This window comes from Pseudorasbora parva, chromosome 14, assembly GCF_024679245.1.
Source record: "Pseudorasbora parva isolate DD20220531a chromosome 14, ASM2467924v1, whole genome shotgun sequence".
Taxonomy (NCBI): Eukaryota; Metazoa; Chordata; class Actinopteri; order Cypriniformes; family Gobionidae; genus Pseudorasbora; species Pseudorasbora parva.
In genome coordinates, this window is record NC_090185.1 from 8827813 (window position 1) to 8855428 (window position 27616).

The window sequence follows — 27616 nt, forward strand, 5'->3', positions numbered from 1 at the left end:
ATCCTAGCCGTGGGCATTTACTTCCAAGTCTCCAGTGCGTCGTGCCCATCGGAACCCAGCGTTCAGGAGAGAGTCTCAAAACCAGTGGAGAAAATAGCCTATTACTTATTGGTTATGATGTTTTTTAATGTAAAAACCACACAGATGTCATTAGTTGACCTTAGACAACAGTATAAATTTAAAAAAAGCCAGTTCATGACACCTTTAAAAAATTGACCAAGCAGCAAAAATCCATCTTTTCAGTGTTTTATTTAAATCAGTGTATTTTATCAAATGATGGATTATGGGTAATAATCCAGCCTGAAGAGTTTAAAGAATGCAGACCTGTCTCTTTTCTCTCACTTCTTTTAGTGTTGTTGGATTGATTCAGTAGATTATTACTCTGTACAGCAGGTTTATCTAGAGAGGAAGTCAGACTGAGAGGTTCAGCGGGACAGGAAGAAGCTCTTCATCTGCAGAATGAACAGATGAAACCGTTGGCCATTATCATGCAAAAGATGTTTGTCCATCTAACAGATCAAACCCAGTTTCCTCAGAAATCAGACCGCAGCAGGTTTCAGTTTGACTCAGATGAGCTGCAAGAGTCACACCTCACTGAGACTGACAATGAGAGACGGTCACATGCGTTTAACTGTTTAGTTGTTTTATACATACACAATTGATTATTCAATTAATTTATAAAACAGTTTTAAGTATTTAACTACATTATCAATTTTAAATGAGAGAAAAATATTTGTTTTTTCCACTATTGAAACTGCCTGGTTTGCAGACAGGGTTTAGATTAAGCCAGGATTAGGCCTTATTTCAATTTGGAGATTTAATAAGCTTTTATAAGCATGCCTTAGAAAAAAAAACTACTGGTGTGCACCTTAAGAGAAAAAAATACACTATATTGCCAAAAGTTTTGGGACGCCTGCCTTTACATGCACATGAACTTTAATGCCATCCCATTCTTAATCTGTAGGGTTTAATATGGAGTTGGCTCACCCTTTGCAGCTGTAACAGCTTCAACTCTTCTGGGAAGGCTTTAGGAGTGTGTTTATGGGAATTTCTGCCCATTCTTCTAGAAGCTCATTTGTGAGGTCAGGCACTGATGTTGGATGAGAAGGCCTGGCTCACAGTCTCCGCTCTAATTCATCCCAAAGGTGATCTATCGGGTTGAGGTCAGGACTCTGTGCAGGCCAGTCAAGTTCCTCCACACCAAACCTGCTCATCCATGTCTTTATGGACTGACACTGTGTATTGCTGCACAGTCATGTTGGAACAGGTTCCCACAAAGTTGGGAGCATGAAAATGTCCAACATGTCTTGGTATGCTTATAAGAGTTCCTTTCACTGATACTAAGGGGCCACACCCAACCCCTGAAAACCAATCCCAGATCACAATCCCCCCTCCTCCAAAATGTACACTTGGAACAATGCAGTCAGGAAAGTACCTTTCTCCTGGCAACCACCAAACCTAGACTTGTCCATTGGATTGTCAGACAGATAAACTATGCACTGTTCTTGAGCTAATCTGAAGACCACACAAAGTTTGGAGGTCTGTAGCTATTAGGACTTATTGCACATTTGGAAACCTATTACGTACCAAGCTTAAATTCACTGAGCTCCTGAGAGCGACCCATTCTTTCACAAATGTTTGTAGAAGCGTTTGCATATCTAGGGCTTGATTTTATACACCTATGGACATGGAAGTGATTGAACACCTGAATTCAATGATTTGAAGGGGTGTCCCAATACTTTTGGCTTATCTTAATATATATCAGAGCAAGTTGCTTTCAGTTAAAACAGCTCAAACATGCATTTTAGTCTGGAACTAGCTTAAGAATTGTCTGTGAAACTACAGAAGGATCAAACTGTGGTGGGAGGATTCACACCAGCTTGATGATCATCAGCAGATAGTTTTTATTAGATCAGACACTGAACGGGTAGAAAATGTTCCACATGTTTGTATTGTTCTGTATCTGCTGGTGGAGTCTGACTGGTAAGTTAAAAAAAGCATTTTTATGGCTTAACATTTCAGAACAACATATACTGTTCACTCACTGCTGTCTCTGTTAGCCAGATAATTAAAAGTTAAGTAATGAAGTAAAAAATACTTAAATTAAGTAATTTACAGGCCTGGTAAATGTATTTATTGTTAAAAGTCAGGGGAAATAATAGACATTTCTTAACTGAATAAATTCAGTGGGGCTTTTGTGATTTTGTTTTGTCTGGGTGAAATGTATTAGTTTCAAGTATTAAACATGCAAATAGCAATCTCTAAAAATTATTTTAAAAATACTATTTAATAAAGAACAACAACAGAAGTAAAAATTAATAAATTAGTCAAAAGGCAATTAACATATAATCTCAAACATCAGGGGCCGTTGCCCCAACTAGACATAAAATAGTTGGATGTATAAAGTCTACTCTGGGCTGAATTCAAAAATAAAGGTTATAAAGGTTTTTTTTATAGCGAAGCCATAGGAACCATTTTCGAAATATTTTAATAATCTAATGAATCATTTTCCACTATAAAGAACTGATATACTATTTCTCCTAATAATCCCAGTAGTGTGTAGTCGACACACCGTCTCACTGATCCTGTGCAAATTAGCCATAAACATTACAGTCCAAATTTTGTCCAAACAAATCATGCCTTTTGACTTTACACACTTTATAGGCATAATATTAAGTCTTGCGGGTCTTAAGGTGCATTCACGTCCAGCCTAGTCTAAACCAACAGAAGCTTTAAATATGTTCCTGTTCATGTTCTCCAGGTGTGTTTGGTGAGTCGGTGTCAGTGATGGAGGGAGATTATGTCACTCTAAACACTGATCTCACTGAAATAGATGAAGACGACGACATACTGTGGAAATATGGAGCTGAAAACTCTCTGATAGCTAAAATCAGCATTGAGAACCGAATCTTCTCCACATATAACGGCACTGACGGGAGATTCAGAGACAGACTGAAGCTGGATCATCAAACTGGATCTCTGACCATCACAAACATCTCAACTAAACATGCCGGAGATTATAAACTACAGATAAAGGGAGTGAAACGATCATCAAAAACATTCAGAGTTTCTGTCTATGGTGAGTGGAGATCATTCGTCCTGTCCTCCTCAACTGAAGCACTGAGTACAGTTTACCGATCAGCCTCATTCAACACTTCAATGTAATGCAGATTATTGCTTTTCTAAATCAAAATACATTATTGAGATAATTAACATTATGCAAAAAATACATTATTAAGCTTAAATTGTAATAAAAAAATATATTTAATATATTTACATAATGAAATATAGTCACAGAAACACTCACTGACTGTCAACACACTACACTGAAAATAAGATTGTGTAGATTTATCCATATTTCTGTATTCTCTCGTGTTTCTCAGCCCATCTGCCTGTTCCTGTCATCATCAGTAACTCTTCACACTGTTCTTCATCATCATCATCCTCATGTTCACTGATGTGTTCAGTGTTGAATGTGAGTCATGTGACTCTCTCCTGGTTCAAAGGAAACAGTTTATTGTCCAGCATCAGTGTGTCTGATCTCAGCATCAGTCTCTCTCTACCTCTGGAGGTGGAATATCAGGATAAAAACACCTACAGCTGTGTGCTGAACAATCCCATCAGCAACCAGACCAGACATCCCAACATCACTCAACTCTGCCACACATGTGCAGGTACGGCAGCACTGTATTGACTAAGCTGATCTATGAAGTTATAAAGTGACTCACTAAAGACTATTTTTTTAAAAGACTAATTCAACTTATTCCATTACAGATCAAGGTCTGCCTTTACTGCACACAGTGTTGATCTCTGCCGCCGCCGCTGGATCTCTGCTGATTGTTGCTGTAGTCGTGATGTGCTGCATCTGCAGGAAATGTAGAAAAACAGGTCAGGAGAGCAACAAATTCATCTGTATAAATATCTTTATTTGACAGAAATTTCAATATAATATTAAAACCTGTCGTTGTAACATTTCTGTATTATAGTTAATGCAGTCGAGACCCGGGAGGAAGACGGAGCGGATTCATCATTGTGTAAACCAACAACACGACTAAAGGTAAGAAGTTGTTTCAGTCAGTCAGTGTGTTTGAAGTTTGCAGCATCAGGCGGTCAGTGAACAGACGTGTGTGTTTTAGCGACTCAACCGTCATTATTACCTTCAGTAGGAGCAGATCAAAAGTCTGACGCAGTTTGCAGCTCAGTGTAAGTGTTTCCATTCAGCAGAGCTGTTTCCATTCTGCACAACTAAAACAAATCCATTAGTACAATTAAACATTAGTAGGCTACATGTTTTAAAATTAGATCAAAAACAGTCATTCATAAACTATAATATACATTAAAGTGTTAGTTCATCATTGAGTTCCGCGGCACATGAAAATACATTAAAACATACGGCAGCTTTAAAGTGTTAGTAAAGACATCATTAAAGTGATCCTTCTGACTCCGGTGGTTTAACCTCAATTTAATGAAGCAACGCAAGTTGAATTTGCGATTTATTAGCACAAAAAAAAAAAAAACATTAATTTACAAAATATGAATCTCCAACACACTCACGCAACACTGTTTGCTCTCGTGTCATGCAGGCATCCTGCTCTCGTGAATGCTCGATGGGGATTAATATTTTGCAAAATTACTCGCATTGCTTCATAAAACTGAGGTTAAACCAATGGAGTCACGTGGATTACTGTAATGATGTCTTTACTACCTTTCTGCGGATTGAAAGTGATAGTCAATGGAGGGACTGAAATCTTGCAGATTTCTTAGAGATTAATTTGTGTTCTGAAGATGAAAGAAAGTCTTACCGGTTCGGATCTTGACTGGTTTTGATCAGTCTGGCTCTGTCAGTGTCATGTCTACACCGGTGTATCGTTTGACTAAACTAGATAACTCCTATAATAATCATGGAGTTGTTGCATTGTGATGTGTCTTTAGTTTATGGACAGACCATTTCTATTTCTGCTCGTGATGTGATCTGTGGCCTAAATGATATTTTGTTTAAAACCACATGTGGTTTGTTATTTTTAAATAGCCTAATCTATGCAAAAACAGCTTTTATACCAGTAGATTTTCACTGGACAGAAAGTAGTGTGCTGAAGTGTGTCCTGGAGCTGCAGATTCTCTGCGGTTCATGATTATCTGAGGTCAAATGCAGTTTTAGCGTCCATTGGTTTCTTTGTAGACTCGCTGCAACGAGTGTCTAATGATGCTTTAGTGTGAAAGTGCAGAAGCTCTCTTGTGAAAAAAACTGTTTGATGATTTAACGGTTTAGAAAGTCATTTCCTCTCTCTGCTCCATTTAGCATCTGTTCTGTAGTAGCTTTTCTAAAACTAAACAAAAGATTAACCTTTGCCTAGAGGGACCTCAGCTGATCTGCTATTAATGTTCTTTGGATCAGCAATGCTCCTGACTGAGTCTGACTGTTTTTTTCTTGCAGAAATCAAAGATGGATGCGGTGTATGAAAATGTCCCTAAAAAATGTCAATTAAATACACTCCCATAGGCTACGCACATACGTTTGAAATGTTGTTGCTCAGTTTAATTTAGTGGTGCTCACTAAAAATGTTTATTACCATATGGAAATGTATTACTGTCATTATTAAACATCCCTTCAGTGTTTTATAATTCATGTATTTTTTTTTTGGTCTACCAATGAGGCTATTGTCCTTGTTTTTTCTTAGAACATCACACAGTGACTATATGCTGGATATTTGGACAAATATAAGAAATCTTTGACTTTTTCAGGGGTTTTTTTTTTATGCCCATCAAAGACAAGTCAGGAATTATACAGTCTATAATAGAAAAATAGACAGTATTGGATCGTACCCAAAAATGTGCATTTGTGAATGAAAAAATTACCAAGAATTATAAACAGATTAACAATGAGAATTTGGAATAAAGAAAATTATTACTAAAGGTGCACTGTAAAAAATGCTGGGTTGTTTTAACCAAATGTTGGGTCAAATATGGACTAACCCAGCAATTGGGTTATTTTAACCCAGCGATTGGGTTGTTTTGATCCTGTGGTTGGGTTAAATATTTGCTTAATACAACCCAACTGCTGGGTTAGTCCATATTTGACCCAACATTGGGTTGTTTTTTCCTCAGAATTTTTTAGAGTGTGTTAATACTGATTTTGTCATTTGTTTTTGTCTGAGAGATTAAAATTAAAAAAAGCTTTAACACATTCACAAAAAGAAAAAAAAAGATTTAGCCTACAATAGTCTCTTCAATCTTCTGTTTTGGATATCCTACACTATTACAGGGGTTACATCTATATAATATATTATAGATGTAACTTCTATATCTTATTTGTTAATAAATATTTGTGTGGAAGAGACCAGACCAGACTTATTGTATAATGCCATCCGCTTGAAAGATGATGCTGGAAAAGATTTTCTGTTCATAAGATTACGAACAACATGATTATTAAATCTGCCATCAGTAATCAAACCCTTCAGTTGAAATGGAAGAAATAGGTTTTGCTCTCATTTCAAGAGTTTTTACACCACTAGGAATGGCTTTGAATACAACATTATATTTACTTAACAAAGCCACAAAGTCTAATTTTAACAATATAGATTTTATGTTACCATCGCTCTCTCAAAAAACATTTTATACCATCTCTCTCTCAAAAAACAATGATTTATTACTGTAAATAATATGGTGATTGTTCAAATAAAACAACGATAAGACGATTGTATCCTCACAGACAGCACCATCAATTTTCATTTTCCTAATCGCATTTACTCCCACCCTTAATTTTTCTAAGACTAAAGAAGTATTTACAATAACCACTTTTTTCTCGTGGCAATTCACCTGTCACTCAAATGGAAAAAAGAAGTATTTTTTTATACTTCTGCATGTTTGTATCCTCGCCCACGGAGAGTCTGATTGGCAGAGGGTTATTAACAAAACTGTAAGAGGTTTATCGCTGGAAACTGTATCGCATTATGTCTACTCTTTAAACAGCATTATGGTATAATTGTTTTCTTACCGGCATTTTGCTTTGGGCCTAACTGACAGAACGACAGTTTCTTTCCCCCTCCCCCTCTTTTTTTTGTCTAAAACACTGTTCGTGGTCATCCAGTTTGAAATATTGACTACAGAGAGGTTTTTCAGATTTTACGCCACAGCCTTCTCTTTGTATTATCTTTTAGCCGTTTCTTTCAACACTTTAGATCCTTCGATGAACTTGAAAGTAACTCGCTGAGTTCTGGCACCGGGAACAACATAAGTCGACACCATCCTCTGGGTTGCAGGAAGAGCGAATCCACAGTTTGAGTGTTTTACACATTCTGACTATATAACTAACTCAAGTACTCTATGATTTTCTGCAAATATGATTCATAATAGGTTTATTTTGTAGGCTATTTATCTCTTTAATCCACCTGATTACAATTTCTACAAAATTATGATTTATGTTGTTCACACAAAATACAGCAACACGGTTAGCCTTCTGTCTTATTCACCAAAGTTGCATACCCTTGACTTTAATACAAAACATTATGACTGTATAGTAAGAGAAATAGATTAAGTGGTCTTTTAGATCTCTTTATAGTTCGTCATAGGCTAGTCACAGATGACAATATTTCTGTAGATCTAAATATTCAGCTTATTACTAGCACTTTTTACATTTCACCTTACCTCTGGCTGTTGCCCATTTTATTAAACTACATTAACATATATATTACTAATAATCACACACACATTTACTCACTCATTGTATTTATTCACAAAATATAAAAAGCAATATGACAGTTAAAAATAAATAAAAATAAAATCCTTGGGTTATTATTCCTAACCTAAACCTATTAGGCCTATTTTCCTCTGTTGAACACAAAGGGAGGTGTTAATATTAATCTCAGATAGATATTAAGCATAATAACGTTCCTTATTCACCTTTTACTTTTTTTAACCTAAGAAAGTAATAAGGAACATTAAGGTCTAACAAAGTCATACAAGTTTGTAAAAAAAAAAAAAAAAAAAAAATGTGTTCATTGTTTGTAAAGTAAAATTCCAGCACATTCAAGTTCTTCTTTTTTTTTTCAAAATGTTTTTTCAAACACTACAGTTAGAGCTCTCATTGATAATAACAAATTCTATACAGATAAAAAATTAAACGGTGCTTAAACGGTACAAATAAAGTATAGCACATGCAAATCATTCAATGACTGGCAAATTTAAATATAATAACATTAACAAATAGAAAAATACAAGTTTAAGTGCACAGATGTTATAACAAAAAAAAAAAACATTTAATCTGTAAAATGTACATGTTCTCATTTTAAATAGTTGTAATTATTAACTAGTTAATAATTATTTTGTTGCAATTTTTATAATAACTTTCATAACAGGTTACATTTTGCCAGTGGGTGGCAGTTCGGTTCTTTTACGCGAACCGGTTCTTTCGGGACAGTTCGTTTTAATGATCCCGTTAAAAAACAGGGATCATCGGTTCTCGTCCTTACGTAATGACGTCATTTCTATCATCCCGGCAGAGAAAATACTTTCAAACACATTCATATAAAGTATTTGAAATCAATACTTAGTATAGTAATAATTATTATTGATATCCTCATCATCTTGGATAGGTTTCTTCATTCATGTTTTGCAAAAGCACTCAATACAGCCATTGTCGTGCAAACACTGATGTTTTACACAGATGAAATGAACTTACATTGACATAACATAAACTTACACAAATCCTCGGTTCACCCGTGCTCATATCATCAGTCCGAGAGAAACAGCTGTCCGAAACAACTCGGTTCAAGAAACAGTTCGGTTTAAGATGAAGCTATCACGCATGCTCAGTATCTCAGCTCACCGGTTCTCAGAATCAGCGTGTCCGATAGAAACGGTTCTCGATTCTGTACTGGAGATCCGGAAGATCGAACGTGTCTGATAGAAACAGTTCTCGTTCCTGTACTGGTGATCCGAAAGATCGAACGTGTCCGATAGAAACGGTTCTCGATTCTGTACTGGAGATCCGGAAGATCGAACGTGTCCGATAGAAACGGTTCTCGATTCTGTACTGGTGATCCGGAAGATCGAACGTGTCCGATAGAAACTGTTCTCGATTCTGTACTGGAGATCTGGAAGATCGAACGTGTCCGATAGAAACGGCTCTCGATTCTGTACTGGTGATCCGGAAGATCAAACGTGTCCGATAGAAACTGTTCTCGATTCTGTACTGGAGATCCGGAAGATCGAAAGTGTCCGATAGAAACGTTCTCGATTCTGTACTGGAGATCCGGAAGATCGAACGTGTCCGATAGAAACGGTTCTCGATTCTGTACTGGAGATCCGGAAGATCAAACGTGTCCGATAGAAACGGTTCTCGATTCTGTACTGGAGATCCGGAAGATCGAACGTGTCCGATAGAAACTGTTCTCGTTTCTGTACTGGAGATCCGGAAGATTAACGTGTCCGATAGAAACGGTTCTCGATTCTGTACTGGAGATCCGGAAGATTAACGTGTCCGATAGAAACGGTTCTCGATTCTGTACTGGAGATCCGGAAGATTAACGTGTCCGATAGAAACGGTTCTCGATTCTCTACTGGAGATCCGGAAGATCGAACGTGTCCGATAGAAACGGTTCTCGATTCTGTACTGGAGATCCGGAAGATCGAACGTGTCCGATAGAAACGGTTCTCGATTCTGTACTGGAGATCCGGAAGATCGAACGTGTCCGATAGAAACGTTCTCGATTCTGTACTGGAGATCCGGAAGATTAACGTGTCCGATAGAAACGGTTCTCGATTCTGTACTGGAGATCCGGAAGGTCGAACGTGTCCGATAGAAACGGTTCTCGATTCTGTACTGGAGATCCAGAAGATCGAACGTGTCCGATAGAGACCGGTTCTCAATTCTGTACTGGAGATCCAGAAGATCGAACGTGTCCGATAGAAACGGTTCTCGATTCTGTACTGGAGATCCGGAAGATCAAACGTGTCCGATAGAAACGGTTCTCGATTCTGTACTGGAGATCCGGAAGATCGAACGTGTCCGATAGAAACTGTTCTCGTTTCTGTACTGGAGATCCGGAAGATTAACGTGTCCGATAGAAACGGTTCTCGATTCTGTACTGGAGATCCGGAAGATTAACGTGTCCGATAGAAACGGTTCTCGATTCTGTACTGGAGATCCGGAAGATTAACGTGTCCGATAGAAACGGTTCTCGATTCTCTACTGGAGATCCGGAAGATCGAACGTGTCCGATAGAAACGGTTCTCGATTCTGTACTGGAGATCCGGAAGATCGAACGTGTCCGATAGAAACGTTCTCGATTCTGTACTGGAGATCCGGAAGATCGAACGTGTCCGATAGAAACGTTCTCGATTCTGTACTGGAGATCCGGAAGATCGAACATGTCCGATAGAAACGTTCTCGATTCTGTACTGGAGATCCGGAAGATTAACGTGTCCGATAGAAACGGTTCTCGATTCTGTACTGGAGATCCGGAAGATCGAACGTGTCCGATAGAAACGTTCTCGATTCTGTACTGGAGATCCAGAAGATGGAACGTGTCCGATAGAAACGGTTCTCGATTCTGTACTGGAGATCCGGAAGGTCGAACGTGTCCGATAGAAACGGTTCTCGATTCTGTACTGGAGATCCAGAAGATCGAACGTGTCCGATAGAGACCGGTTCTCAATTCTGTACTGGAGATCCGGAAGATCGACCCGCAACCCAGTTGATCTGACTCGAGAACCGCTGTAGCAGTGTGTGTGTGTGTGCTGAGCATGGGGTGCTGAGCTGTGAACTGTCTGATATCGAACTTCTGTTTTGATTACATTTTAAAATGTGTATCGACCTTAATTAATCTATTTAAATTAAATAAGAAAAAAGCTGTTCCTGAAAATACTGTACATTATTGATAAAACAAAAATGTTCGTTTGACCGTTTTACAATCCATTGTGTTTCCAAACTTTAAAATAATACAGATAAGACAGCTTTATGTGATGTTTCCAGACGTGATTAGTTTTATACACTTAACCTGCATTTCGTTCCTCTGAACAAATAACACGCATGCGCAGCTCATCGGCTCTCAGTATCGAACATGTCCGAAAGAAACGGTTTTCGATTCTGTACTGCTGATCCGAGAGCCGCTGCACGTTCGGTTACTTACACATGCTCAGTATGAGTTCTCATTGGTTCTCAGCAAAACATGTCTCAGTTCAGTGAACTGTTGGAGTTACACCATGTAATTCAAGATATTAGTTTATTTCTAGTCGGAGGGACTGTCACTCATGTCAGAAAGTGAGTAACTATAGTAAACTTGTGGGATTAGCGCTGATTTGAGACGCGAACCGTTTAGAACGATTCAGTCCGATATGGTGAACTGGTTCCACCGGATCACTAAAAAGATCCGGTTAAAAAGAACGATTCGTTCGCGAACCGGACATCACTATGTCCTAATGAGTCAGTAAACCATTCATTCAATGCTGATTCGTACGGAGCACACGACGTGCAAGACAAAGTAAACTGTACGCCCAATTTACCAATTCATTCCCTCAATTAATAAATGTAGCCTACTATTTTCCCCTGCGCGTCATGTGCGGGGCTTCTTAGATTCATTCCGCTGTACTGGCAAATTTTGTGACCCCAGTTATAAGATTAGGAGTAGGGATGGGTTTAGTAGTAGGTTGGATTTGCTCAATACAACGCCAACTAGGGTCACATGATTTGGTCCGTCACAGATTTTGGAAAATACCGGAAATCAGACGCTTCATTTCATAGAGATCATTGCATTGACTAACGTTGACGCCTGTCTTGTGAAATCTCTGTAACCACTGAAAGAATACGATGACGAAGATATAGATATAGATATACAGCAAATGTAGGAGAAAATAGATGTATTATAGTAAACAAAGTTTAGTCATGTTCCCGAATAATATCTGCATGCACCTAATTCTGCAGATATAATACGCCAGTAGACACCAATCCATATGAGAGAAGTCTGGTGTAGAAGGAGGATCTGGAACAGACTTCTGTCCAGGTTGTCACAACATCTCTCGTTTAACTGTCTTCTCAACATCTTTCGTTTATCCGTCTTCTCAACATCTCTCGTTTAGCTGTCTTCTCAACATCTCTCGTTTAGCTGTCTTCACAACATCTCTCGTTTATCCGTCTTCACAACATCTCTCGTTTAGCTGTCTTCTCAACATCTCTCGTTTAGCTGTCTTCACAACATCTCTCGTTTATCCGTCTTCTCAACATCTCTCGTTTAGCTGTCTTCACAACATCTCTCGTTTATCCGTCTTCACAACATCTCTCGTTTAGCTGTCTTCTCAACATCTCTCGTTTAGCTGTCTTCACAACATCTCTCGTTTAGCTGTCTTCACAACATCTCTCGTTTATCCGTCTTCACAACATCTCTCGTTTAGCTGTCTTCACAACATCTCTCGTTTAGCTGTCTTCACAACATCTCTCGTTTAGCTGTCTTCTCAACATCTCTTGTTTATCCGTCTTCACAACATCTCTCGTTTAGCTGTCTTCACAACATCTCTCGTTTAGCTGTCTTCACAACATCTCTCGTTTAGCTGTCTTCACAACATCTCTCGTTTAGCTGTCTTCACAACATCTCTCGTTTATCCGTCTTCACAACATCCCTCGTTTAGCTGTCTTCTCAACATCTCTCGTTTAGCTGTCTTCTCAACATCTCTCGTTTAGCTGTCTTCACAACATCCCTCGTTTAGCTGTCTTCTCAACATCTCTCGTTTAGCTGTCTTCACAACATCTCTCGTTTATCCGTCTTCTCAACATCTCTCGTTTAGCTGTCTTCTCAACATCTCTCGTTTATCCGTCTTCACAACATCTCTCGTTTAGCTGTCTTCACAACATCTCTCGTTTAGCTGTCTTCTCAAAATCTCTCGTTTAGCTGTCTTCTCAACATCTCTCGTTTAGCTGTCTTCTCAACATCTCTCGTTTAGCTGTCTTCACAACATCTCTCGTTTAGCTGTCTTCTCAACATCTCTCGTTTATCCGTCTTCACAACATCTCTCGTTTAGCTGTCTTCACAACATCTCTCGTTTAGCTGTCTTCACAACATCTCTCGTTTAGCTGTCTTCACAACATCTCTCGTTTAGCTGTCTTCACAACATCTCTCGTTTAGCTGTCTTCACAACATCTCTCGTTTAGCTGTCTTCACAACATCTCTCGTTTATCCGTCTTCACAACATCCCTCGTTTAGCTGTCTTCTCAACATCTCTCGTTTAGCTGTCTTCACAACATCTCTCGTTTATCCGTCTTCTCAACATCTCTCGTTTAGCTGTCTTCTCAACATCTCTCGTTTATCCGTCTTCACAACATCCCTCGTTTAGCTGTCTTCTCAACATCTCTCGTTTAGCTGTCTTCACAACATCTCTCGTTTATCCGTCTTCTCAACATCTCTCGTTTAGCTGTCTTCTCAACATCTCTCGTTTATCCGTCTTCACAACATCTCTCGTTTAGCTGTCTTCACAACATCTCTCGTTTAGCTGTCTTCTCAAAATCTCTCGTTTAGCTGTCTTCGCAACATCTCGTTTATCCGTCTTCACAACATCTCTCGTTTATCCGTCTTCTCAACATCTCTCGTTTATCCGTCTTCACAACATCTCTCGTTTAGCTGTCTTCTCAACATCTCTCGTTTAGCTGTCTTCTCAACATCTCTCGTTTAGCTGTCTTCACAACATCTCTCGTTTAACTGTCTTCATAACCTGAAATACAATTCAAACATTTATAAGAGTTGTAATAAATTGTTTAATCTTTAAATCATTCAGCCACACCCTTCTTATACTAATGGTAACAACTTTATGAATCAGACAGAGCTGCTCTCAGAGTCACTTCATGAACATTTCACAATTTCATTTAATACAACGATCAACATTTGTTGTATCATATACACAGGAATCTATGTATGTTTGAAATTTTACTTACACTTCCAAAGGTTCATAGTGTTGAGATTTCTCTGCACAGCCATCAACATGGAAGAACATAGGAACAATATATGGGATACAATGTCAGGTTTATGATATAATATGACACATCAATCAATATGATGTTCCCCTCACACACACGCTCTATCCAGTAATAAACATGTTTGTGTCATTATTAATCAATCAGTAATCAACAAAAGTAGCTAATTTATTATAAATGCTACTATTTTACAATTACTGTGTTAGAGAGGGATATAAGTCATTTTTATGAATATGATTTTTTCCCCTTAATGGGATGCCCTGGTGTTGAGACTTGTATGGCTTAATATAACATAAACTATGTCTCTTACTGAATTATGTAGTAGAAAACCCATGAAAGATCTACGAAGAGAAACCGATTTTATATTTGGACCATGGGCGGCGCCATTTTGTTTGCGTTCTAGGTTGATGACGTAGAATGGTTGCACTCCTCCATCAGCTGGCATTACCCGTAGCTATTTTTACCACAACGCAACTCGAAAATTGTTTCAGAGTTAAACAAAACCAATGAATTCCTTTGTAATTGTACTTAAAACACACTCAAACATACATGTGCACATAAACTCTCTCTCTCACAGACTCACACACACCCCAACAGATCGGCGCGAACACACACACACGCACTGCGTGTGCGCATACATAACCCTCAATCACTATTCCCTGTGTTGATATCATAGATAGACTGTTGATATGCAGTAGATTAACTGTAATGCCTAATGTATCCAGCAGAGGGAAATATCTAGGTCGGACCATGGGATAGGGTAACGTGAGGAAGAGAGGCAGGATGTTTTGGTGATGATGCATGGGATTGGTTTGTGCATTAAAGTTTGAGCACAAGCTCAGTGAATTAACCTCAATCTTTAAACTTTCACTTTTAAGACACGAATAACATCCCCTACTTTTGTTCACTAATACAACTTGAAGGAGTGAATGAAGACGAGTGTGTGAAGTCGAACAGCTGTTTGTAAATCGGCTGTACACTCGTTATTGCGGTGCAACGTGAGACTTAATGAGTGCACTCCAACATGTCCACTATGGTGTCGGACAACACTACAAATGGCCGTCCCTTCAAATAATGCCCTATTTCAGGGTATAGGGGGTCGATTTCAGATTCAGCCCCTGTCGTGGAGACTGAGCAGCCCAACATCTCGATTGAGACACAACGCAGTCTGTCAGGTGTGTGTGCGCGCCCGCCGATCTGTTTGTGACTTGTGTAGGTGAGTTTGTTTGCACATGTATGTTTGAGTGTGTTTTAAGTACAATTACAAAGCAATTCATTGGTTTTGTTTAACTCTGAAACAATTTTCGAGTTGCGTTGTGGTAAAAATAGCTACGGGTAATGCCAGCTGATTGAGGAGTGCAACCATTCTACGTCATCAACCTAGAACGCAAACAAGATGGCGCCGCCCATGGTCCAAATATAAAATCGATTTTAAATAACGCAGATCTTTCATGGGTTTCTACTACATATTTCAGTAAGAGACATTGTTTACGTTATATTAAGCCATACAAGTCTCAACACCATGGGATCCCTTTAAACTTAAATGATAAAAAAAATTGAGCCAACGATTTTATTAATTTGTGGTTTGTAGAATAGGATTAGTACACATGTAACTGTTGTTTGTGAGAGAAAAGAAAACTACAAGTTTACAAATAATAATATATTTTCTCAGTGACATTTCTGAAATTGTTTCCACTGTCAGCAGTGTTTAGTTTTGTTATAATAATGCTAGATATTATACAGCACATGCATAATTTGAGTTGATGTTCTGGTTATATTTTTTCCAGTCTCAATTTACCAATGCCAAACCACGTCTATCTTATTAACTACTATTAATGTTGGATATAAACAATTGATATTTAGTTGTTAACAAGAGATTGGCTGGACATTTGAGTCTCATTATGTTCTGACTTTCATCTCCTTTTGTGCTCCAATAAAAATAACGAGTCTGGTACATGATCAGTTATTCTTGAGTAAATATTGCTTTTCATTTAACTTGAGACTGTTTGGTCTAATTTGCCTGTATACCTCTGTGTATTTGAATGTAAATGCCTTTTCTATTATATTGTTTTTCTATTAAATGCCTTTTCTATTAGTCATATTGAAGATTCGTATAGATTGTTTATGCTCTAAACATGTAGGCTATCTGTAACTGCTTTGTAAATATTAAAACAATGTTAACTGAATGTTATGTGTGATTATTACATAAACAGGCTGATATATCTTATTAGTATTAAGTATTTGCTATTTTTAAAACAGAATGTGTGTGTTAAAGCTACACTGTGTAACTTTTTTAGTTTATTCTTAGCTAAAAACACTTCAAAAATATATGTGCTCATTAATGTATATTTACTTCTTTTAAGTAATAAAGTATTCTCGTAAGTTTATAATATGCCATTGAAAACACATACGGGTGAGGGGTTCGAATGCCGGTCGCCATGTTGGCCCTCCATCTTGAAAGTACATTAGCCAAAGAGGGACATACCCGTAAATTCAAGCTTCGCCTTTCGCGTTTTAACTCTCGATGGCACCGTGTCGAATGTGAAGAGGGGGATTGCCATGTTAATCTTGGACTAAATCGGCCACCGTCGGAGTTCAAACGAAATCAGAATTGAGAGGAACAGAAACTGATATTCACTGGATGGTCATATACCTTTACACCGCTAGATGGGGGGAAATATCACACAGTGTAGCTTTAACGTTAACTGTACCAAACTGAAATCTACATCGTGTTCCACTCAACTGATAAACGTCGTTTCAGCATATAAAGGTAAGTAAATCATCTGCGTAGATTTACGTTAGTTTTGAATGGCGTGTCTAATATTGGTCTTTGATGCTGTAATGTTGATTCTATGCCAGTGTGCTATCGAAATGTTCGACCTAAATGAATAAAGGTCCTAGAAAGCCCATGCAGTGTGGCCAGGATTTGCGGTTTAGCACAGTGTTCGTGGCTCGACTGGTCGAGACTGTTTTCCAAGATGGCGCCTGTCCGTGAACTCGTAATGTACTGTCTTTATAAAGTATCTTCTTATTAAACTGTTTGTACACTTACAAAGTTCTCAATGTTTCGGTTTGCATGTAGGGACCCTCATTATGCTACCGTGTTAGTGTGAGGCTATTTTGATTCTTGTTAGTGGCATTAACTAGCGATTTAATTTCACTGCCCCATAGACAAGCGCTATAAGCTAATCTGTTTTTAGAGATAAAACTCTTTACATTCGATTTCCATAAAAACGCATCCCAGAGAACGATCTACTCGGTTGAGCTCTGTTAATCTGTTAATTAGCCATAGGTTTATTTCTCACCGGAGTTGTCCTTTAAAATGTTGAGCCATTTATTATTACTATGAATTAGGCTACAACATAAATGTTTAAACAATTTCTAAATCACTTCTTATTAATTAACTGTTAGATTTCATGAGATTTCTGTACGGACCGGGACTCGAAACCGGGTCCGCCGGCATGAGTCAGACGCTCCCTCAAGGAGGCTAAAGACAGCAACCTCCAGTGTCAGTCACTAGAGCATCTCTTGAGGTCAGAGGAGTGAGGTTTACTCGCACAGCAACTACTAGTTGGCCTCCTATATATATATATATATATATATATATATATATATATATATATATATATATATATATATATATATATATATATATATATATATATATATATATATATATATATATATATATATATATATATATATATATACACACACACACACACATACACACACTAGGGGTGTCCTAGACTAAGGATTTACGCATTCAAATCAGAATTTTCTAAACTCTCTATGGTCGACCGATAGTCGAAACATCTATGTGTGTGCAAACCATAGACTGGAAAAAAATAAACGGGTTGGGAAGGGCAGGAAACTAGTCAGCAGGAGGCTAAGGCTATTTTTATTTTACTTTACACAAGGCACACAGCCACCACTTTTAATAACGTGATCAAAACTAGGCTACACTACACATTCATAAATTAACCGTTCTCTCATAACATTTAAAAGCCGCGATCGAAACACAGAACATCACACAAATATATAAAAGAACATTTTGATAAATAAACCTAAAAAATACCCGCCTAGAGAGGAAAAGAACACTTTGAGTGCGTTTATATGCACATTCGTGCCTAAAGGGCACACTGGACTGAAGCTCAGCGCCGTGTCTCAGGTATCTCACACCAGGCAGACGTGAACATTATATATACGTGCCGCAGGCGAGCTCAATTTTGAATCGACTTCTGACAGAAGAGCTGCACGATGAGTGTATCTTGTAGCACAGGGTGAAATCAGTACATTCACGATTTGAGGGAAATATACATTTAATCGCCGCCGTCAGTGTATTTGTGTTCTAATTTTAAAGGCGCGGCGCGTCCGATGCGAAGCTCAGTGCCTTTAAGGGGTGATCACTCAGCGGAGCGACATGTCTTTATAACACTAATATTGAGCACCCCCATATTGCCAAAATGGTATGATCCTCGTTTCATAACACCCGCGAAGATTCGACCATAAGATCAGTGGTCGAATCAGGTCCTGCATATCGATGCATCGAATCTAATACACACACACACATAGGCCGCCCTGATTTCTAAATATCAGCAAGATGGAAACCCATATTGGTTGACCTCTAATTAAGGGTGCTGAAGTGTTCCTACCTGTTTGGCTAAATGAAACCAACAGCATTTTTTTTTCTGTTTTCTGTATTTAGGTGATACCTATTTATTTTTTTTAAATGCCACTTTACCAGTGGTGACGTACCACTTTAAATAAGTCAATCATTATTGGTGTTTCTATGTAATGAATTGTGAAAGACACCACAAAACTTCAGACAGACAGACAGCACGTGGAGATCTCTGTCTGTGATACAGTCAGTGTGCCTACAGACAGACAGATTCAGTGCTCCGTCTCTCACCTGAGCATCATTGTGCCGCTGCTCCACGTTTCCTGTTTGGACGACAACAGCAAACTCTTACTTTGGTCAATTAGACTTCAAAAACACTCTTTAATATTTTATGGACAAATGGACAAATTTTACATGTTAGATGATGTGAGATCTCACATAATATATGATATAATAGGACACATCAATCATTATGTGACGTTCCCCTCACACACACGCTCTATCCAGTGATAAACATGTTCGTGTCATTATTAATCAATCAGTAATCAACAGCACCACCCTGAAATTGCCTTGCATTGTAGAATAATGGTTTTGGCAAGAAATGAAAATGTATTATAAATGCTACTATTTTACAATTACTGTGTTAGAGAGGGATACAAGTGTGTCTGCAGACAGACAGATTCAGTGCTCCGTCTCTCACCTGAGCATAATCGCGCCACTGCGCCCTGTTTCCTGTTTGAACGACAACAGCAGACTCTTACTTTGGTCAATTAGACTTCAAAAAACACACTTTAATATTTTTAAAGATTATTTCTGTAAAATACATTTCATATTTACATTTTGAAAGATCAGCTATATGTAATACTTGCTTTTTTGTTTTAATCGGTGGAGACAGTAAATCACAGCAGCAGCCAAAAGCAGAACAACACCAACAACTATTCCTGCTACATCAGCTACAAGCAGACCTGAAGACGGACCTGAAGGCGGACCTGGTCCTGGAACAGACACGCAGACATTATTACTAGAGATCACCTGATCATCAACTCTACCAATCCACCTTATTTTTCAACTCTGAAGTAAAGTGTTTTCTGCATCAGATGTATTATTGGTAAACTGTAAAACTTTGTACTACACATCAGAGTGTGTATAATTAAGACAACACATTAAAATAATTTAGTAAGTAATACCAGTTTGCGATATCAAGGAGCATAAACTGTTTTGTACAGCTAAAAATAAATGACACTGGAACCCAAACGCATTGAAATTACAAATGACAGCGCACACACTTATCTGAAAATAAGGAGGATACTTCTGACTAGGGCTGTGCGATATTGAAGAAAATGCGATATGCAATACATTGTTAAATAATCCGATATTTAATATGCAATACGATATTGCTATTAGTGTGTAAAATCTACTTAAATTATATATTTTAAAAAAACAATAAAAACCCGAGAATGATACCATTTATCCGTTTCACATTCTTTCTGGTAAAAGAAATCGCCACAACTTCTAAAAGTGTCCAGCAGTGTTTTAACAAAATTGTCACAAACACTCTGACAATATCATTTTAAAATCATTGTAAACAAACAAAAAATGTAATCCAGATATTTAAATACCAAAAACTCAAAGACTTGGTAATATATAGTTATATCAACCTAAAACTTAAGGGGGGGGGGGGGGTGTTACTTGGATTCCCATCCTAAACATAGACAAAGTTTCAAAAACTAAGTAGGACGTTTGATGGAGTATTTCTGTGTTAAAAATACTCCTTCCGGTTTCTCACAAGTTTCGGAGAGTTTTTTTCGTGTATGGGTCGGCTTGACGTTAATAGAGCGGAAGGTCCTTGTATGGGCCGTACGGGCTCTTCTCCCGGTAGGGTGCGCGCGCGCTTGACTAGAGCGAGAGAGGAAATGCACGCCCATAAACACTCGCTCAGCTGCAGATCCAGTTGTCCGTGAACACTTATGTCGGTTATAGTCCGCGCCGCGCTCCACTTTATTCCTCCACTTTGACATTAAGGCGACTTCAACGCTTCAGCACAGCATTCCCGGAAGGCAGCGCTGCATTTGAACCGATTTGAACGCAGAAATGACAAGAAGCTTCACAACATCGCATCGCAAAGTGGATCTCCACACTCCAAGAAGTGTGTTTTTGACGGAGCGGTCCCAGCGATAAAGGTTCGGTCCTGCTTTGAAAGCAGCCGGTGAGTAAAACTGCTTCAAATGTCTCTGCTGTTGGCTATCGTCGCGTGAGTAAACATCAGTAAACGACACGATTGCGTGCTTCATCATTCAAATGCGCTAACGGACTCCATTGTTGTTCTATGTATAACGTTACACTAGTCTGACGTGCAAAACCGTTTTGCTTGCTACTGCTAAGGTTTAGTCGCGTACAATAATCCATAAACCGAATCATGTCCTCATAAACTGCGAGTAAACACACACAAATGTTGACAGGCCACTAAATACAGTCCATACCACAGAGACGGACGTCCTGCTGTTGCTGTTTCTCGTTCAATTTATTTCAGCCTCAGAATGATTCTGGATCATTATCTGTATTAGCTGAGATTGATAGCCATGGTTTATTTAGGGTAGCGTTTTCTTCTCCACGCTTGAGGACGTCACCGCTTCGTGCGCATTCATCATTCTTTAGCTCCGCCCACACGATACGCCTCCAGCCGCTCTGTTTTTTCCAGAAAGACTCAGTACAGCCTATATTTCTTTTATAAATATAATAAAACTAAAGACTTTTCGGAGATATGAAGGATGCAATACTACTCTATAGGTACTCAAGATTGACATGAGATTGACTGAAACTGAGTGTTTCACCCCCCCTTTAAATAAGCCACATACCCTCTATGTAGATATCAGAGAACAATTTAACATATTTCAAATCATTCTAGGACACCTTTAATAGAAGAGGACATGGGACATCTTTCACAACCTTTCTTTTGACCCCCTACTGGTGGAAAAGGGAACTACATGTCTAAAATTTGCTTTCTTTTTGTAATAGCCTTTTTCGCCAGGGCACCTGAGACATCAAACCAGTGTCATTCAATAAAAGTGGACAAGGGACGTCTTTTACAACCTTTTTTTTGACCCTACAGGTGGAAAAGGGAACTGCTTGTCTACAATTTACTTTTTTTTTGTAAAAACGTTTTCCCCCAGGCAGATAGAGACATCAAACCAGTGTCATTCATTAAAAGGGGACAGTGGACATATTTTACAACCTTTCTTTTGACCCTACTGGTGGAAAAGGGAACTGCATGTTGCATATTCAAAAGGGAGTTGCATATACAAATTGTGCCATATTTATATCCCTACAATAACATAATTGGCATAAACAATGCAGAATTTTCCTATTAATACTGTAAACAGCTTTGAAATAATCTGTATGTAAAAGTGCTATATACATAAAGGTATCTAGACGTTATTGTACTGCTTGAATATGGAAATACAGATAAAAAATGATCATATGTTGTTAAGAAGTTCCTAGACCCCACCCCAAAAATTGTCAGGACAACAGCCATTTTGACAGACCTCGTGTTAATGCAAAGACATCGGCGGAGATTGAACAAACTGATCACAACAACATCAAACAAGAGTTAACAATATCTTTTTTTCAGCTAAAATTTTAAAGGATTTTGTAGGTTTTACTTACAGAATACACACAACTAGTGTTCTCTTAATTTTGCGTCTTTTTTGTCATGTTGACACAGACAGAGTCGTACCATCTATCACAGTTGTTGCACTAAATCAAGTGGGAAAAACTGTGACAAATTAAAAATTGTGTATACTTTTTATATGACATTGAACATATTCAATTATGCAAACTTTACTACATTCTTTTGAAACTACATGGATACAGTGCAATATAATTTTCAATATAAAAACATCTATTTAAAAAATATTGAACCCAATATAGAGTACAATAAAGATTGTATTTTTTGATGTACTACACTGACTTTTCCAAGTCAATCTTTTCCTAGGGTCTAAATCAGTATTTACAGTAAAAAGCTCAGTGCGATCCACAAGAATATAGAAAAAGAAAGGTTGTGAAAGATGTCCTCATCCTCAACTAAGTTACACTGGTTTAATGTATATACACCGCTCATCTAGTTAAAGCAATAACGAAGAAAACCTGCACTTCCTCCACGGTCCCTAACCTACAGCTCCACCAAGAGAGAGCTAATATAGTATAACCTGTGTTACATCTGTGACTGTATTCTTGTATGTATTGTTGCTGTTGTCCCAACAGTTATACTGTTTTCAAGGTCTTATCCACGTCACTAATGCAATGTGGATGATTCTGATTTTTTTCTCTTCGCTGTCTCCCCTCTATCCTGTTTCTAATACGGTTGTTGCATCATCAGGAGAGGGAGAGAGCCAGAGACTGATCCGTGTAATTTTAGTCCTGTGCAGTGATGTAAAACACAGTTGTGAAACTGTTGGTGAATTATTGTTGAGTGAGCCATTGGTGTTTGTTTTTTTTAAGTTACTCCCTCTCTTTGTTATCATTCATTTTGTTACTTTATTACTTTAGTGGCGTGTGTGCCACAGTTATATTCATTATTTGTTATTTACAAAACGCTGTAGGGGTTAGGTGCCTTTTTATGTTCAATATACCTTTTTCTCTTATGTTTAGTTAGGGAGATAGGAAAGATCCTATTTTTGTCCTATTTTTTCTTTTGACAGGGAATTTAGTTTCTCCTGGGATGATTTAGTTGATTATTAGTTATTTTGGCCTGGCCTAGCCCTGAAGTTACTCCTGAGTTTTGATTTATTTTTCCTTGCTGACTTTTTAGCAACACATCCTTTTTGTCCTCACAAAAATAAAATCCCTGCTTTACAACAAATCATTTGCACACAAATCGTTTTTTCTCTCTCACACACTCATACTTCTGTGTGTGTGACAGTGTATGCACTAGGGCTGTTTCGAATGCCATTTTTTGAGCTTCGAAGCTTAGGTGGCAATCAATATCGAATATTCGAAGCTTCGGTGGGTGGGGCTAAATATATAATAATGTCGGTTTGCATTTGTAGCACGACTTCACGTTTCACTCTTCCTGCATCGTAAATGTGTTGTGGCAGACCCAGTGGAGTGCAGTGTTGCATTTGGTGCAATATGATCAGGTGGCACACATTCTTTAAATATTAATAAACATTTAATAATCTTTTAAATAGAACAGTTTCCGGTACGCATTACACGGGCAGGTTTATGCTCTGAAAATGGACAGTGCATTGTAGTGTACTCTGGCTCCATTATCTTCATTAATTTTCTGAAGCCTTCGCCTTCAACTACATTAACGGGCCTCATATCCATAGCGACAAACTCTACTATGGCATCTGTTATCTCTCTCTTTATTTTCTCTGTTAACGGTTTTCGGAATTGCAGGATCTGCTGTGAAGGTTTGGGTTTTGTTGAGCATGTTGATGGCTGCGATACCTGTGGATGTACCTATAAACAAATTATTATTAGCCTGTGCTGCTGTATGTTTTTAAATAGTGTCTTATTTGCAATTAGCATATTTATCATAGCAAATTAAGTGCATAAAAGCAGTTTTTTTTTTTTTTTTTTTTTGCCGCGTGCTACTTACAGAACTCAGGTGATTTTTTTAAACTTGTGGTGCTGTTGTGGTAGGCCAGTTTCAAATCGCATATTTGACACACTAGCTTTGTCTGGTCATCCTCACTTAATTTAAAGTGCTCCCAAACAGCTGAGGTCTTGGGCATTTTGTACCTATTCAGTATGAGATGAAATAAATCACTACGTTCGCCAACGGGTGGTTCAAGCATGAGTGAGAATGAGTCAGCGACGGAAGTCATGTGTAAAAAAAAAACAAAAAAAAACTATTCGAATCTCAAAACTGAAAATCGAATGCCACCTTACCGAACGAATATTCGATTATTCTAGTACAGCCCTAGTATGCACACACACGCACACACACTGTATGTTGCAGCCACTGAACTCCAGTATAGCCCAATACTACTTATTGATTTAGCCTGTGAATAAGAAACGGCCTGTTTGCCTATTTGTGCGAGTAGACGCCTCTCGCGCTTCAGACAACAAACTCAAGCTACTCCCACATTTCTCATTAACAATTTTTGTTTTCGACTAATTCATGACCAGTTTTTTTGTTTCGCTCCATCCTCTGCGCTTCTGAGTTTGCCAATACATGCGTCAAATTATTTATATACTGTATGTGAATTAATATACAGGTAAAGAAAAAAAAAAGAACACTGACTATATTGTTAGGGGTTAACAGCTTATGACCCAGGACCAGTAGTGAAGAAATGAAGACAAAGAGTCAGGATTGCAATTAATTAAAAGAAAAATTTACTTTAGAATAGTTTGCAGTTTCAAAAGCAGAAGCCAGCTTCAAGTCTCACAAGGAGTTCGTAGGCCGCGCTCCCTCTCTCACCGTCTCGTTGCCTCGCCCTATCGTACATACAATTGTCCCAACAGTTATACTGTTTTCAAGGTCTTATCCACGTCATTACTGCAATGTGGATGATTCTGATTGGCTCAGAGATAATGCACAGTCATGGTAAATTTCCACTCATGTCAGTTAATCTGATGCTCGTCTCCATAGACGTGTCACTTGTTGATGCTTTCACCCCAGAATTAGGCCCGTAGTGACCTTCCAGATCTAGAGCAGGCGCCAGCTTGCCCAGAACAACAAGTCCACCCATCTCTTAGGGTGCTCATTGAACACCATGCTCAACACTGATCTGCAACACAGAATATTGCGCACATACACAGATACTCAGTCTCTCCGAGGTTGGAGCTGATTAAGCTCCAGTTCTAACCAAAACATACTGATAACATGTGCTTTCTTTCAGTGAGAGGGACACACAATAGTACAGGCAATATTCATCTTGAGTCTTTAGTGTTTCAGTAAAAGGAAATATAAAAGGAACAAAACATAATAAATTAAATGAAAGACAAATCCATATTTCATCTCTGGAAGCGGGGCTAAGTGAGCAAACCCTGTTACTGCACTCCTCACATGTTAGGGGTGTGTGATACCTCAAAAATCCAAACACACGACCTTATTGCTATCAAGTGTTTAGTGACAAATCACACATCTCTAGGCCAGACCCTCCTCAGTCACTCCTCAGAGACCAAATACACACTTTAGAAAACAAGAAACTAAAAGCACAATCATAACTGGTGTAGTGAACAGCACATCCACAGGGCCCAGTTTATGGCCGGGCCCCTCTTTGCCCGTAACAGTGGACAAAGGTTTGCTACATTTTGATTGGATCTTGTTGGACTAGCACAAACAAAATGTCCAACGGCATCCGATAAAGATGCTTGGACAACATCCAGACACCTCTTTGAGGGCAAGAAGACCTCTAGTACCAAGCCCAGGAAGGACAGGCCATCTCATTGGTCCACATGCAGTTTCTGCCCTTCACCCATCTAGAGACGGATCCCTAATGACCTGGTTTGTGACGGCCATAAACATTCCTCAGGACCTCAGCAGTAGTGGGTGAAACAAAGAAAGACCAAAACTGATCCATCCAAATCCATTCACAACTATGTTTGGAAACCTTAAGACTGATGTAAACTACACATATCCATCTCATACTTATTCAGAGAAATAAGTATTCTCAGTGACAGCTATTTGTAATGCAACATCTTCCACAAATTCAGCTGTTAATGAACAAATGAATGAACACATGATAGTTCAATCTTTTCCCAGCATGTTTGGTGTCTATTTGTTTAGTATATTGCCAAGGGTATTCTGATGGTGGTTTGGAAAGTGAGAAATGCATTGATGAACTTTAAAGACCCTTTAAAGACTTCTAACTGTGTACAGTATGCAAATGAGTTCCACAGGGGAAAGAAGGGTAGGCCACACTGTGTGCCCTCTCTGATGCCAGCAGCCAATAGCAACACTGGAATGGAGAAGCGCCAAATTGCAATCTCCTCCTATTCGGAAAAGGATAAAGGTACCCTTTCAATAGACACTCCTTGTTCTGAGTCTCCATGCGAGAGACAAACAGTTCACCAAGTTCGGAGTCTGTCCGCCGAGGATTAGACTGTGACAGAGCAACCAAGTTCTGAGCCTTGAGTTAAACCAGAGAGACAACACAAGATCCGAGGATCTGAATCTACAGCTTGTGAGGCAGTGACAGATACAACAACGTTCTGAGCCTCCAGCCTGTGAGGAAAGAGACATTAACCAACACTACGTTCAGAGTTTTAGTCGAGCGAGACGACTACAGCACGTCCCGAGTCTCCATGCTAAAGAGACACGAGCAGATTGACCAACTTCTGGGTGTCTGGTCCAAAGAGGCAGAAGAGACACAGAGACATTTGCAACAAGGTTAAGCTCAGGAGAGCAAACCTTCACTTCAAGGTTCCTTCGTCTGCCTGTTCCAGATTAAGGACCTTCTGCACCTACTTCAGGGCCTCATCTGCGTGTTCCAGGTTAAGGACCTTCTGCACCTACTTCAGGGCCTCATCTGCGTGTTCCAGATTAAGGACCTTCTGAACCTACTTCAGGGCCTCATCTGCGTGTTCCAGATTAAGGACCTTCTGAACCTACTTCAGGGCCTCATCTGCGTGTTCCAGGTTAAGGACCTTCTGCACCTACTTCAGGGCCTCATCTGCGTCTTCCAGATGAAGGACCTTCTGCACCTACTTCAGGGCCTCATCTGCGTGTTCCAGGTTAAGGACCTTCTGCACCTACTTCAGGGCCTCATCTGCGTGTTCCAGATTTTAGGACCCTTTGGTGCCCCAGGAGATCAGCATCCCACAGATCTTCGTGTTTAAGGCTGTTGAAACAGATTCCAGCTCCTTTCTTCACTGCATTGTCTCCAGCAAAACCAGTGGAAGAAGTCATCACCATCGGACTGCTTACTCAACCACGTGGAACGTAAATATCACTTAACCAAACCTCTTTCTAGAGACCTTGGCATTGTTGTATATTATCAGTATATGATTTTCTAATTTACATTAGAGGTAATATAACTGATGCTAGTTAATAACAAATAATCTTTCGTTTATTTGTTTGATACATAATA

At 38.8% G+C, this 27616-nt stretch overlaps 1 protein-coding gene and 1 long non-coding RNA gene across 2 annotated transcripts; one reads left to right on the top strand and one right to left on the bottom strand.

Annotated features, from left to right (window-relative positions):
- Positions 1 to 2787: 2787 nt before the first annotated feature.
- Positions 2788 to 3694, top strand: LOC137039701 (CD48 antigen-like). The gene is made up of 2 exons (XM_067414974.1): positions 2788 to 3079; positions 3384 to 3694. Exons 1-2 carry the CDS (start codon positions 2788 to 2790, stop codon positions 3692 to 3694), a joined length of 603 nt encoding a protein of 200 aa, XP_067271075.1.
- A 76-nt stretch (positions 3695 to 3770) lies between these two features.
- Positions 3771 to 4259, bottom strand: LOC137039406 (uncharacterized). The gene is made up of 3 exons (XR_010897637.1): positions 4158 to 4259; positions 3959 to 4051; positions 3771 to 3865 (listed from the first exon to the last, which is right to left on the bottom strand). It is a non-coding gene; the product is annotated as an uncharacterized lncRNA (long non-coding RNA).
- Between the last annotated feature and the right edge of the window lie 23357 nt (positions 4260 to 27616).

Excerpts from the sequence above, each read along its gene's own strand:
- LOC137039701 (XM_067414974.1), top strand. The coding sequence starts at position 2,788 with ATGGAGGGAGATTATGTCACTCTAAACACTGATCTCACTGAAATAGAT. Across the intron at positions 3,080-3,383 it reads ATTCAGAGTTTCTGTCTATG|CCCATCTGCCTGTTCCTGTC; the intron begins GTGAGTGGAGAT and ends CGTGTTTCTCAG.